The 13,192-nt window shown below is 42.8% G+C and overlaps 1 protein-coding gene and 1 long non-coding RNA gene across 11 annotated transcripts in view; one reads left to right on the top strand and one right to left on the bottom strand.

Moving 5' to 3' along the window:
- Nucleotides 1-10,968, top strand: part of rgs12b (regulator of G protein signaling 12b) — a gene marked incomplete at its 5' end in the record, with an annotated part of 29,785 nt that extends 18,817 nt beyond the window's left edge. The window contains 3 exon segments of one of the 10 annotated variants that reach the window (XM_024262156.2): nucleotides 3,265-3,335; nucleotides 4,857-4,905; nucleotides 10,475-10,968. In XM_024262156.2, the coding sequence (XP_024117924.1) occupies nucleotides 3,265-3,335; nucleotides 4,857-4,905; nucleotides 10,475-10,929 (575 nt within the window). 10 annotated transcript variants of the gene reach the window in all.
- Nucleotides 10,969-11,552: 584 nt separating this feature from the next.
- The window catches only part of LOC118598525, a 10,272-nt gene continuing 8,632 nt past the window's right edge, over nucleotides 11,553-13,192 (bottom strand). Inside the window, exon 3 of the long non-coding RNA XR_004947591.1 lies at nucleotides 11,553-11,631. This is a non-coding gene — a long non-coding RNA (uncharacterized LOC118598525). The remainder of the gene's footprint in view (nucleotides 11,632-13,192) is intronic.

Raw genomic sequence — 13,192 nt, 5'->3', positions numbered from 1 at the left:
ACCAAAAGTAAAATCTTAAAAACAATCCTAAAAGACACAGGCAGCCAGTGAAGAGAGCGTAAAATTGGGGTGATGTGCTCACACCGTTAAAGTTTTCTCCTTTGTTCTAAGTTCTTCGTCTGTTATCTGAGTCTCTAGCTTGTCTGTCTCTGTAGCTTGTCTGTCTTCATCTCATCTTCATCTGATCTTCTTCTCATTCTGCGTGTAACTGTTCTAACTATCTTCTCCCAGCTCTGGGAGAGGACTTCTCCCCAGGGATTGGCTGAGAGGTAACCAATCAGAATGATTGGAGTAAAATTTACAATCTTTCCTAATTTAAATGATCTCATGTTACCTGATCTTGTGTCTGTGGGCAGATATGAGGTCTAAAAAAAAACACTTCTTAACAAGAAACATAAAAAAAACATCATACCCTTGTTATAAGAATGTCTCATTCTAACACGTGACTAGTAAGTTGATATCACATTTAAAAGATGATATATATAAAAATAATTTAATAATAATAAAAAAACATATATAAAAAGAAAAAGAGAAAGAAAGGGAAGAAAGAGAGAAACTCTTTGTCTTTAACCCTATTTCACATAAACATGCATCACTTTTAGGTAAATTCACACTTAAAACAACAAATATGAGTGTATTTAACTTGAAACAAAGAAACAAGGAATGCATGTTTGACAAACATTTGGTGCACTTCAAAGCTGTTTTTTTTTTATATGGCAGTGAAGTTTCCCACCGCTTTCAGGGAACCTGCGAAATGTCACATGTCAACGATTGTAAATTTTGTTGATTAGCTTCAAAGAAAACTTTGTGAAGAGTGGGATCTTTCTTCCCGTAACATGCAGTACCATCACCGACAGTCCGAGATGGTTCCAGATGCAGCCTTCCTCCTCTCCAGAGGGGAGTTTTATGACACCTGTACCGGGATGTGAATGCTATCTTTCGGGGTTTTAAGACAAATGGTTTCTTGGAAGGGAGGGGGAGTCGACACTTTAATTAGTCAGTTACTTAGCGAGTAAATTCTTGTTCCAGGGTCTGGAAACACAAATTGTTCCATTTGGGGGCCTTGACTGCTACACCAAGAAAGAGCACTACAGATGCAACATTTGCTTTGAGGATGTTGATAGAGAAGTACAGAGAAGGTCAGAGAGAGCTCCACTGTGTCTTTGTAGATCTGGAGAAAGCTTATGACAGAGTGCCCAGAGAGGAACTATGGTATTGTATGAGGAAGTCTGGAGTGACAGAGAAGTATGTCCGAGCAGTGCAGGACATGTATGAGGGCTGTAAGACAGTGGTGAGGTGTGCTGTAGGGGTGACAGAGGAGTTCAAGGTGGAGGTGGGATTACATCAGGGATCAGCTCTGAGCCCCTTCCTGTTTGCAATGGTGATGGACAGACTGACGGATGAGGTTAGACAGGAATCACCATGGACTATGATGTTTGCAGATGATATTGTGATTTGTAGTGAGAGCAGGGAACAGGTGGAGGTGGAGTTAGAGAGGTTTAAAGAGGTCTAGAGGAAGACCAAAGAGGAGGTTTATGGATGCAGTGAATGAAGACATGAAGGTTGCTGGTGTTAGAGGATGCAGAAGACAGATGGAGGAAGCTGATTTGCTGTGGTGACCCCAAATCAAAAGGAAAATAATATACTATCATATATATATATACACTATTTACTATACTATATACTATACTATATTCTACTAGGGGTGGCAGTGGTTCAGTGGTAGGGCAGTCAACTTCTGATCAGGAGATCTTCCTTGCCTATGTGTCAAAGTGTTCTCAGGCAAGACACTGAACCCAATATGGCTCCTGGTGGCACCAGTGTTTGCCAGAGTAGCCGTCATCTGTGTGTAATTGGCACTTTGACTGTGGAGCACTTTGAGCCTTCTAAAAAAGTTGTAAACTGCTATTTAAGTATATGCCATTTAGAAGTGTAAAGATTGGTTCAAACCTTGGTGTTTGAGTCATGGTTTTGTTATGGTTTGATACACGACTTGTGTATTACAAAAAAAAAAAACAATGCTAATAAGCAAGTAGCAATGAAGAAAAACCCTTTGGATAAATTATACTAAGCCTGGTGTAATGCAATAATGAATAGTAGATTGTTCCTAAATTCGGCACAACTCATGTTTTTAACACTTTGAACGTAGTGTATTCAGTAGAGATTCAGCAATTCACTTTCCCTATGATTAGTGTTTTGTTAGGTTTGATTTTAACCTGAGAAATGTGGCATTCCTGATATTTACACAGGCCACACAGATATTTGGCATAAATGGTAAAATTATAAATGGTTTTGGGCCCTAAGCGCTTTACAGTCACAGTCCCATTCACACACTGGTGGTGCCTCCACTCCTGAACACTGGCGCCAACTTCCCATCAGAGGCAAAAGAGCGCAGATGTAAACCATAAAAATAGCTCAGTAGTGGGTACTGAATTACTGCACACGTTTGAGACCTTATATCTTGGGAAAAGACCAGCTGATCTTGTAGACTGTAAGAAAAAGTACCTATATAATATTTTGTCAATTGCTGGGGAAAAAAAGTATTACAAGGAAATGGTTTACTGATGTGATTCCTACCTATGATGACTGGGTGAATGCTGTTCAGGATATTTACATAATGGAGAAACTAACATATTCTATGAGGATGGATTTGGATAGATTTGACAAACGATGGAAACTGTGGAGAGAGTTTATTGCATCAACTAGACCAGACCTGAACTAAAACTGTAGTAACCACTGTGCTAACTTATCGCATAAAATATGACGTTTTTGTTTAATATTTTATTTATATTTTTGTCATTATTTTTTGTTTTGTCCCCTTTTCCTTAAAAAGCGGGATTGTTGATTTTTTAGCCAATATTCAAAAAAGAAGATACAATTTAAGACAATTGTGGATGGGCTAAGTATTGCATCAATGTGGAATAAATTGTATTCTAAATAAAAATTTTCATGAGAAAAAAAATAGCTAAGTGTCCATGTTTGACTCCAATTGCAAATGTCTTGATTGCTTAAAGTCATATAAATACATAAATGACCAATTTCCAACAACAAATTGAATGCAGGAGGAATTTTAGAGAATTAGGACTCTGATATATTTTTTTTTAATATAAATTGAGATTGTCGAAAAAGGTCAGACTTTCTGTACTAGTCCTTTAAGTCTTGTGCTATCCTTGGTATGTAGACATTGGGAGGGGAGTCATCTAGATTTGTTTGTACTTGTTCTTCATGTTTGCGTCTGTTTATCGTCTTTTGTCTTTTTATTAGCAGACAAGCAGAAAGCAGTTTCCCCCAAGAGCCTCTTCCCAGCCTCCACAAGCAGAAACCAGTCCACACCAGTAAGACTCCTCCAGCTCTCTGCAGTCTTCCTCCCGCTCTGGAATGTTCCATAACCCATAAATGTTTCCACTGCCTGGTTCCTGATGCCACACTACTAAGTGTCTCTCCTGCCGTCTTCAGTCTCACAATGCCTATTTGGTGCCCCACACATCTGTTGTCACGCTCACATTGTGCGGCTGAATGTGTCCTGAATTTCCTTTCCGGTTTGCTGGTTTCCTCTCCTAATTCATGGTTCAGGCCGGCCTTTAGGACTTCCTGAGCTTCTCTGTAGACCTGTAGGTGGTGTCTGTAGAGCAGGGCTGTCCTGCCCCGGGCCTTGAGATCTGCCACCCTGCTGCCTGCTCAATGGGTGGTTCAGGAGATGCAGATTCACTTCAAGTCAGCACAGATGAAAAGGGCAGGGTGGTAGATCTTCAGGATCGTGGCTGGGCATCTCCTCCATAGAGCTTCCATCCGCTGGTAGTGCTTTTCTAAGCGTTGGGATCTTGCCTTCAGTAGTGATTTAGTGGGCACACTCCGGACTCTGTTTCAGGTTGTTGCAGCTTGGACTAGTGACCTTCTCTGGTGTTGTGTGTGAGCCTTTGTGTTAGCACACAAAGTGCTAGCCAGTAGGGCCAAGTGGGCTCCATTTGGTTTAAAAGTGGGAAGAAAATGTGGACCCCAAAATGGGTTTGTGTGGTGGCACCACATTGGCTTAAGTGGACACTCAGTGGGTTAAATTGCTTCACTAGCCAACCGCCCAGTGGACACGCCTGGCATAACTCCTAGCTCCATGGAGCTAGCGAGCTCCACTGTAGCAAGCTAGTGAGCTCTGATTTATCGAGCTCGCAAGCTGGCTTGCTACAGTGGAACTAGCTACAGTGGAGCTTGCTAGCTCGCTACAGTGGAGCTCGCTAGATCCTAGCATAGTTCCTAGATCCATGCAGCTAGTGAGCTCCCCTTTAAAGAGCTAGCGAGCTCCACTGTAGCGAGCTAGCAAGCTCCATTGTAGCTAGTTCCACTGTAGCAAGCTCCGCTGTCCACCAGGTGGCTGGCTGGTGTAGCGAGCTAACCCACTGAGACTCCACTTAAGTCAGTGAGGGCAAACACAGGTGGGGCCACCATGGAAACTGAGGACAAATCCATTCGGAGCACAGATTTTCTGCCCACTTTGAAACCATATAGGGCCCACCTGGCCTTGCTGTCTGGGAGTAGACATTGTGGCTGCCTGAATGGAACATCCCATCTGTCTTCACACATCTATAAGTGTTCCACTTCATTACCTTAGCTCCTCTGATGTGACTGCAGACCATTAAAATTGTGTCATCCATTCAACCTTTTCCCCATCAGCAGCGCTGGTTCTCACTGTTGTCACTGTTCCCGCACCTGCATGTCAGGGCTCTAATGGTCCGCTACAATCTCCTTGTGGCCCCCAGGGGAAGGACAGGTCACCCAGGAAAGCTGGGGAAAACGGCAAGGCTTTGCCCAGCATTGAGTCGAGCAGCCAGCCCTTACCTAACCACTCTGTCTCTCTGCATAAGGCCCCGGAGAACAGAAAGCAGAAAAAGATTAATATAGACGAAGCCGAAGGTAACGACTGAAAGACCTGCCTCTGTCTTGTTTGTGTTGCTGTGATCAGACTAACCGTCGAGCCCATCTGCAGAAAACCTGACTGCTTTCAAAGCTGGAGCTCAGTCACCTCTGCTTGTACTGAATGAACCCTTCCTGTTTGATTAATACACAGTGCTGCATGTTTTCTGCATTCATATGTTCAGATTTGTAGTGATTTTTCGCAGGTGTGTGCTTGCACTTGTTCATGCATTTGTGTGTCCTGGCCGTGCTGTGTGCATCCGCAGAGTTCTTCGACCTCATATCCAAAGCTCAGAGCAACCGAAACGACGACCAGCGAGGCCTGCTAAACAAGAGCGACCTGCAGCTCCCGGACTTCCTGCGGCTGTCGCCCGCACCGGCGAACACCGCTCACGGCTATGAGTTCAACTCCTCCACCCCTAACTCCCGCAACCCCCAGAACGGCGGCTTCCCCGGCAGCAGTCGTCGCGGTAACAAGCCAAGCGGCAACGAGCGAGGGTTTCTGGGTGGCTCCCACCTGCTGAGCGCTAGTCATCACTCCCAGAGCCTGGACTCTGGCATCAGCCCGGACAGGGGCAGAAAAGCCAGGCCACCCCCGTCGTTTCCCAGCACCACCTCCCCCGTCCACCCCACCCAGCTCACCCGGCATCAGGACTCCATCCAAATGCTGGAGGAGGATGCCGTGTCCGATCTGACTCTGGTGGGGGAGGGGGACATAAACAGCCCCAGCCTGCACTACATAACCCCCTCGGCTCTGCCGTGCACATCCCGGCCCATATCCCAAATCCAGGACCGCCGACCCAGCTCAGGTACCCCCCCGGTGTGAACTTTCCCGTCTTCCTCCACCTGGCGGAGTGAGACTGAAGACTCACCTGTCAGTGTGGAGCTTCTCTTTGCCCCCCCCCCCCGGGCATCTAGATTACTTCTATCTATTGACCAGAGAACTTGTGTCCGTTTGGTGGGATCTGTAGTTTGATGCACAGTTAGAGTATTTAAGTGCTTTTAGATTTGCCTAAAAAGATGTTGGGCTCGAGTTGAAAGAACAGAGACAGAGCAAGAGAAAGTCACAGATCCTGCAGCCAAAGATCTGCTGTGAGGCGACAAAAAAATGTTCAACCAGAGGGAGGGCTGGAGCGTTCTGTCTGCCACCTGCCCGGTGTGCTGTTCTTCTGAGTGGACTTGCTGTGGACTCTCATTTTCTGGTGAGACTTGTGATGGTTTGGTGACAAACTCCCTCCTCGACACGGCCAATGTACAGAATCAAACAATGCACTTTAGCCTTTTACAAAGTTCCATATTTTAAAAACATTTCTGCTCCGTCTTGTTTCCATGTCTCATTTAAAGTGTCTGCTGGAGATCTCTGAGGTTCATAAAACAAGTCAAGGTTGGGAGGCGGGACTCGTAGAGGCAGTCTCCTCATTCTCTGCATGTGACATGGTAGACCTGACCACACAAAAACAAACTCGGGCTACTGCAAAAAACCCAACAGATCATCTTGAGTGCTTACGATCCAACGTTGTCACTGGATGATACACAAACCTTGACTGTGAACCTCTTTTCTCTTTACTGTTTCAGTTTTGAGCTGCAGCAGTTCCCCACAAACCAATGAGTCAAAGCTGTTTCACTTTTAAATCTTTCATCCTAATATTAATTTATCCACCACTCTCCAGTTTGTCTCCCTCTCTGATAAAAGTATAACTTTCTACATAGTCCACTCCCTGACTCTGCCCCCTTTTTTAACCACTGCCTTTGAAGTTGTGTCTCAATAGGAATCGATTCTGCTTTTCTGTCCCGAGCTGACTTTACAATCTGTAAATATGTCAAATAAATGTTTTAGAGGTTCAAGGATCTGTCCCTTCATGGCTGCTGTCTGCTTGCTGTCTGTAGATCATCAGCTGCACCACTTCAGTTTGACTGTTCACTCTTCTGGATTCAACTGGAAACCCTCAGCACTCCTAAAAAGACAAACTTTAAAGAAGAAATTATCCCTTTGGACAAGTGACTTGTCGAGGGTACACTCCGCCTGTTTTGGCTCCAGTAGCCCTGTGACCCTGGATGGGGGGGGGTCTCACAGTTTTGGTAGATTTAGGAACCAATTGAGGAAGTCATCATCAGACCAGCGATGGGGAAAAAACATTGTTTTTTGTTCCAAGGCAAACAATGTCAACTGCATTCAAAAGACGGTTGCACTAATTCTTCACTACTGAACAGCTTAGGCTGCCTGAGTATTAGTGTGAAAGCTTCACACTAATACTCAGGCAAGCCTTTAGCTTCAGCATTTTCAGCTCTAAGCTTCAGTGTTTTTAGCTCGCTATCAGTTTCAGTATTTTTAGCTGTCAGCTCTAGCACCCTCACTAACATTATTGCAGGTAATGCTGTATTACTAGCTAGCTTCTGTCACAGCGTGACTACATTTGGACGTGTGAAGGTTGACTGCTGTACAGCATAGCCTCTTATTTTTAGCCTATATTTGCTGGTATGTTCCTCACCAGTAAGTTTATCAGAGTTTTTATGATTTAGAACATAATGCCAATTTATGTTGAACTGTTTGAACATTATGTTAACTTGAGGTACAACAAAGTATTCGTCCTCCCCGTAGCTTAAAAAACGGCTCTTCTCACCAGCATCCTGCTTTTTCTCAAAGGAACCGGATCTAACTCCATTTTTAATGTGGCAGTCATAAGGTCCCTTTTTTCAATTTGTTTTCAGCGTCTGCCCCCATTGGTGACACTGTGACACTGCACCGTCAAACTCCAGAAGTCTTCTTCACCTTCCGGCTTATCCCATTTTTTAGGGTCACCACAGCGTAACAGCACCCACTGTTTCGCATCAGTGATTTGGCAGAGTTTTTACGCCGGATGCCCTTCCTGACACAACCCTGTACTTGAGGGGCACAGGGACCCAGTTAGGCAGCAGCGTCAAGGGTCTTACCTAAGGAACCAAATTACTGTTTATTCCTGTAATGTTACCAGGAACCACAAGATTCATTTTTTTTCAGAGGACTATGCAGTTGGACAATCAATTCTAATTAACTGGCACCAAAAAATGTTTCTGCAGCCTGCTATTGACCTGCAGACCACAGGTGATAAAACATAGGACAGATAAAACATATAATTTCTCTTCATTTAGTGTCATGTCAGGAGTGGTTAAAAACAAGTTTACTTTACTGTTATAAGATCAACTCATTAAAAAACGTAAATACATAAACAAAATTTAACCAACAAATAGGAAACTAATCAGAATACATCGACACTTTATGACAAAAACTTCAGGTGAAACATTTCAACCCCCCGCACGCACTTACTTGCATGCAGCTCTCCTTTAATCCCATTTCTCCCACTCCACTCCCCGCACTGCTCCTCTTCATTCATGGAAGTATTTGCATGAATCGTGTTCACAACTTCTCCATTCATCTGAATGGATGATCTTGTTGGAGCGTTTCTATGACCACTCTAAAAATTAGATTAGTTCATTAAAGTCACATCTCTATCAAACGGGTACGGTGTGCGGAATCACCTGTTCTTCTGTTCCTGCACTTATCCATCCATTTGCAGAGAAAGGTTCCACATACATCTGTTCTCGTGTTACACGACGCCGCACTACTTTTAGTGGTCAAGCTAATCGAGAGAATCCGGTCAATTTTTAAAATAAGATTTCCGAAAAGAAAAAAAAAAACTTTGGGTCCGTGGCTCAGTGGTTGGGGACCACTGCTGTTAGGGATACAGCGAGTTCTGAAGATGGACTTAAGACAAGTATTGGATTGTGATAATCTCAAAACATCAATTTCAGCAAATGTTTTCAAGAACCTGAATTTGTGACTGTGGTAGCTTAACAGCCCCGTGTCATTATGCTCCCACCACCATGTTCTGCTGTGGAGCTTGTTACTAGAACTGAGTGCTTGATCTAACCAGACCAACAACTGCTTCCAGCACTTATCCCCATTTTGCAAACTCCAGTTTTTCTTTGACTTCTGTCTGGGTTTTGATAACTTCTGTTCAAAAGCATCCTTGAGGAAGAGCGTCTGCAAAAGTCTTCACCACAGATCCAACACAGGAGAATACTGTTATTGTAATTTCTTCAGATATCCATACGTCCTTCTGGTCTGTCAAAACAGCTCAGTGTAGTGATGAGAAGAAGACTAAAGTCTGATTTTTACCATTGACCACTTTAGAAAATTGATGCTGCTTTACCATTTTATTTCATTATTATATTTTTTTAAGTCAAGTTGAGCTGGAATTTGACCTAATATTAAAGGAAAGAATTTCATCATCATTTTTACATCATAAAATACAAAGACAATTATCACCGTGGATGATTAGAATGAAGGATTTTAAAATCTCAATGTACATTTAATCAACAAATAAATACATTTTTATGATTTTAATTAAAAGGTGTTTGGGTTTTTTAACCTTCTTTCCACTCCCCATCATTTTGACATCTTCTTGCCTTCTGTCAGTTTTTGTCTTTTCTCTGGACAGTTTTTTATCTGCATACCCTGGTGTTCTCTGAGAGTCTCAGTTGGCTTTCTTTTGTCAATCCTGCCTGCTTGACTATGCAAAAAACAAAAAAAGCACAAACATGCATATGGTTATATGTTACACACTAACTGTCTGCACATGTTTATGTTTAGTTAACATTACTATTTAATTTGTTGTTGATCTCTCCAACCAATTTCATCAAATAAGGTCTTTGTAAATAAGAAATGAGAGAGAGCGTGAATTAAAATTAGAATCTGAGCCAGTCCTATAGGACATCTGGAATTGAAGCCAATCATTTACATAAAACACAGGAAAATAATGATTAAGCAAAATTGTATTTTAGTGCATAAACTGAGACTTATTAATATCGTCAAAAGAAATTGGCAGTAGTCAGGTTTGAACTGGAGTGCACTTTATTTCAGTTGAACTCAGTGATGCTTCATTATCAACACAAAGACAAAAAGAAGCACAAAACTATGAAACTAAATAAACATTTTTGGCCTACGTCTCTGCATACATTGAGACTTTTCATGATTAGATTTGATCACAGCTGGAATTCCTCTCTGTGCAGCTAAACATGACGAGAAATCGAGCAGAAAACAATTCTTCTTCACATTCAGATTTAAGCATAAAATATTTTCTGTTTCTTAAAATGTAACAAATTGATTCTATTAGAAAGAAGGGAATCCTAAATAAAGAACAAATGTATTCAACATCTTGGATATCAAAGAGGATATCTGTGAACTCTGAACTGAGAATCTGCTGTCCTCCTTTGGCCAGTAGATGGCAGCAGGCTGTGTTCAGAGAGGACGGCGTCTTTCCCATCAAACCATCATTTCATGACATGAACACATCTTCAATGTCTCTTCTACTGCATCTGTCTGTGATGAGCTGTTTTTTTGGTTGCTGTTCTGGTTTTCTACATAATGTCATTGGAATTGAACCCAAACATAAGAGCGTGGCCTCCATGGTCGGGTTTGGTGTGTGTCCTCTGTGTTTCTGCGTGTTTGCTGTTACCCCTCTGCATGTGTGCCGCCTGCGGTGACGTGTTCGGGCCGTTCTCCTGTCTAAGCCAGCTTCTTCCTCCTCAGGTAAAGACCGAGCTGGATGGAGGGGAAGGGATAAAGGGGGAGGCGGTTTCAAAATGCCAAACAGATGTCCCTCTAACCCCTTCCTGTCGCCCCCCCCTCCCCCTCCTCCACGACCCCCCCTCCGCTCCCGACGGAAATCCAAGTCACCGTCCTCCCGGCCTGGCCGCTCTACCGCCAAACAAGCCTTGGATCTGGACAGACTTGGGGCCGGGTCGGATCCAGATGACGACAAGCAGCCTCGAACTGGGAGGCGAGACCTTCGGGGGCTCCAGTTCTCCGAGCTGGACAAGAAATGGGAGGGCGTTGCCATGGAGCTCCAGAACCGGGGCAGCAGGATGAGGTCAGCCGTGTATCAGACCTCAGACCTGCCCTCCATGGTCAGAGCCAAGAGGCAGCTGGACCCTCGTCAGAGCAAAGCGCAGACAGACCGTAAACTCAAAGCCACCTTCGTTTAGGACGCTTGATGGTTTCTGGCTGCTGACGCTAAAACTCTGCAGAAGTTAGAAGATGTGAACACAGCCTCGTGTCAGAAAGGGCAGCTGCTCCAAGACATATGCCTCATCAGAGGGTCTTTCTCAGGTCCAAACCACACAGGTTGAAATCCGTGTTCCTATCTTTCCAGGATGCTTTTCTTGATCTGGCAGCTGGAGTTGGCTATAGATAACAGACTCAGAGATATTCTGATGAATGGCTAACACTTCTTTTGGGTCTTCAGGCTCTGAAAAGTGATGCCAATGTGTGGGTTTACATTTGAGAAAACAGAACCAGACGGAACCAAGAGCTTAAAAATGTCTTGATGATCAAGAAGTGGCTCAGAGGCCGTAACCACAAAATTAGGCCACTTTCATTTCAACTGACAGTATTGTTACCTTGCCAGTGTCCTATGTGGAGGTCTTGGTCCCAACTGTCCTTACCAGTGGATACAGACTTTCTGCAGGGGAAATGGGTCAATGTATACAGAGCACACAGGTTATATGCATGACATATCAGTCACAGACTGCACAGTAAACCTGTAGAGAGAAAATATTCATGCACATTTTATCTACGGCCGGGCTGCGGGCGACAGGAGAACACTTACCACACATCATGACAACAATATGTTCCATTTTCATGACGTCCCTTAAAGCTGGTTTTCTCTACCGGTGTGACGTGGCACCCTAAGTGTGGATAGAGATCGTCAGGGGGGCCGTGGGAAATTACCCATTTTGTCTCTCTAAAAACATTTACCATCACCAGGATATCATCTCTCTGGCTGATAAATTAGGCATGAACTTTGATTTCTGGGTAAAGTCCCACCCCTTCAACTGTCTCCACTGATCATTCTTGGAGGCTGGATCATGTGTCATTTAACTGACCAATCAGAATTGGTTAACATCTTTACTTCCTTGTTCTGATTCGGCTCATAAAGTCTCTCAGTTCCAACAAAAATAACAGGTAAAGCTCGTGTTTAACGGTGTAGCTTCATGCATAATCCAGGGTCAGACTGTTTAAAAGGTGAACAAAATAATGACGCTCAAAAACATAATTCTGTCCGTTTTCCACATGTTTGTACTACATCTCCCATAATGCATTGGGTTAAAGTGACATCGCCTCTGTGCTACAGTGACAACTCACAATGCAACGAACGCTTGATGAAATCAGAGAAAACAGTTTAGTTAGTTTAGTCTGGATTGAAGGCCAAATTCAGTTTCAGACTTTAGGCATTTTTGAAAGATTTGAAGTTAAGTTTAAATGTAAGTGATAGTAAAATAGAGAGAAACAGGATTCAAGGTTTAAACTAGATTGAAACCATTTAATATTCACCCAAAAGAAAGGAAACATTTTTGTTAAAATTACATTTTTGATTAAGACAAAAGAAATACGGAAAAAAAGTTCACTTTTTGTGAAGTTACAATTGAACATAAACGTGAATATAATTTGGTCTTTTTTGTGTTAAAAAGACTAACATTATATTACAAAATTTAGGAGAAAAAGCTGCGACTTCCAGCCTTTTCTCCCTTAATTATTTTTAAAAATGCAGAGGGACTGTAAATGAATACAGACTGTGAAGTTTCTCCTTTTGGTGTGCCACTGGATTTTTGTCAAGGAAAGAGTGTATCTTGGTTCAGAAGAGGTTGAAAGACTCTGCCTTAAGGCGTTTGTATGATCCTCAAGTTGAAGATACAGCCCGTCCTCTCAACAACCCTACACAGATGGACAGCCCAAAACCATGCTGCTGCCCCCCCCCGGCTTCATGTAACTAAGGCTTTAACAGAACTCCTACTTGATTTTTGTCTTTGCTTATCAGGTAATTCTTTTCAGACAGATTTGAAGTCTCTGAGTGTTTTTTTTTGATTGATTAAAAAAATATTGAATGAAATGTCATTTGTCTGTCTGCAGTTTTCTTTTGTAAAGGTTATATTTTTTGTATTAACGCATTTGACCCTCACTCTTCACCTGCCGTGCCTTCTCCACCAATCCAATCTGTGTACCACCTTCTTAAAACCAGAAATAAATACCAAATCTAGCAAAGGAAGTCAGCATTATATAAATGTCCGCAGTGCAATCATGATAATATTGAAGCTTAGGGTCAAAATTAGTTTAACCTTTTAACAACTGAGGCGTGGTTATTGACATTTAAACACAAAAACTTTAAAGGCCTCGTGCAGTGAAAATCGTGATTTTTCTTAAACTGCAATAAAACATTAGTATTTATGTCACAAATGAACCCCCGTATAA

This window comes from Oryzias melastigma, linkage group LG1, assembly GCF_002922805.2.
Source record: "Oryzias melastigma strain HK-1 linkage group LG1, ASM292280v2, whole genome shotgun sequence".
In the NCBI taxonomy this organism is placed as follows: domain Eukaryota; kingdom Metazoa; phylum Chordata; class Actinopteri; order Beloniformes; family Adrianichthyidae; genus Oryzias; species Oryzias melastigma.
The sequence above is the reverse complement of the archived record's forward strand: the minus strand, read 5'-3'. Positions and strand labels throughout refer to the sequence as shown.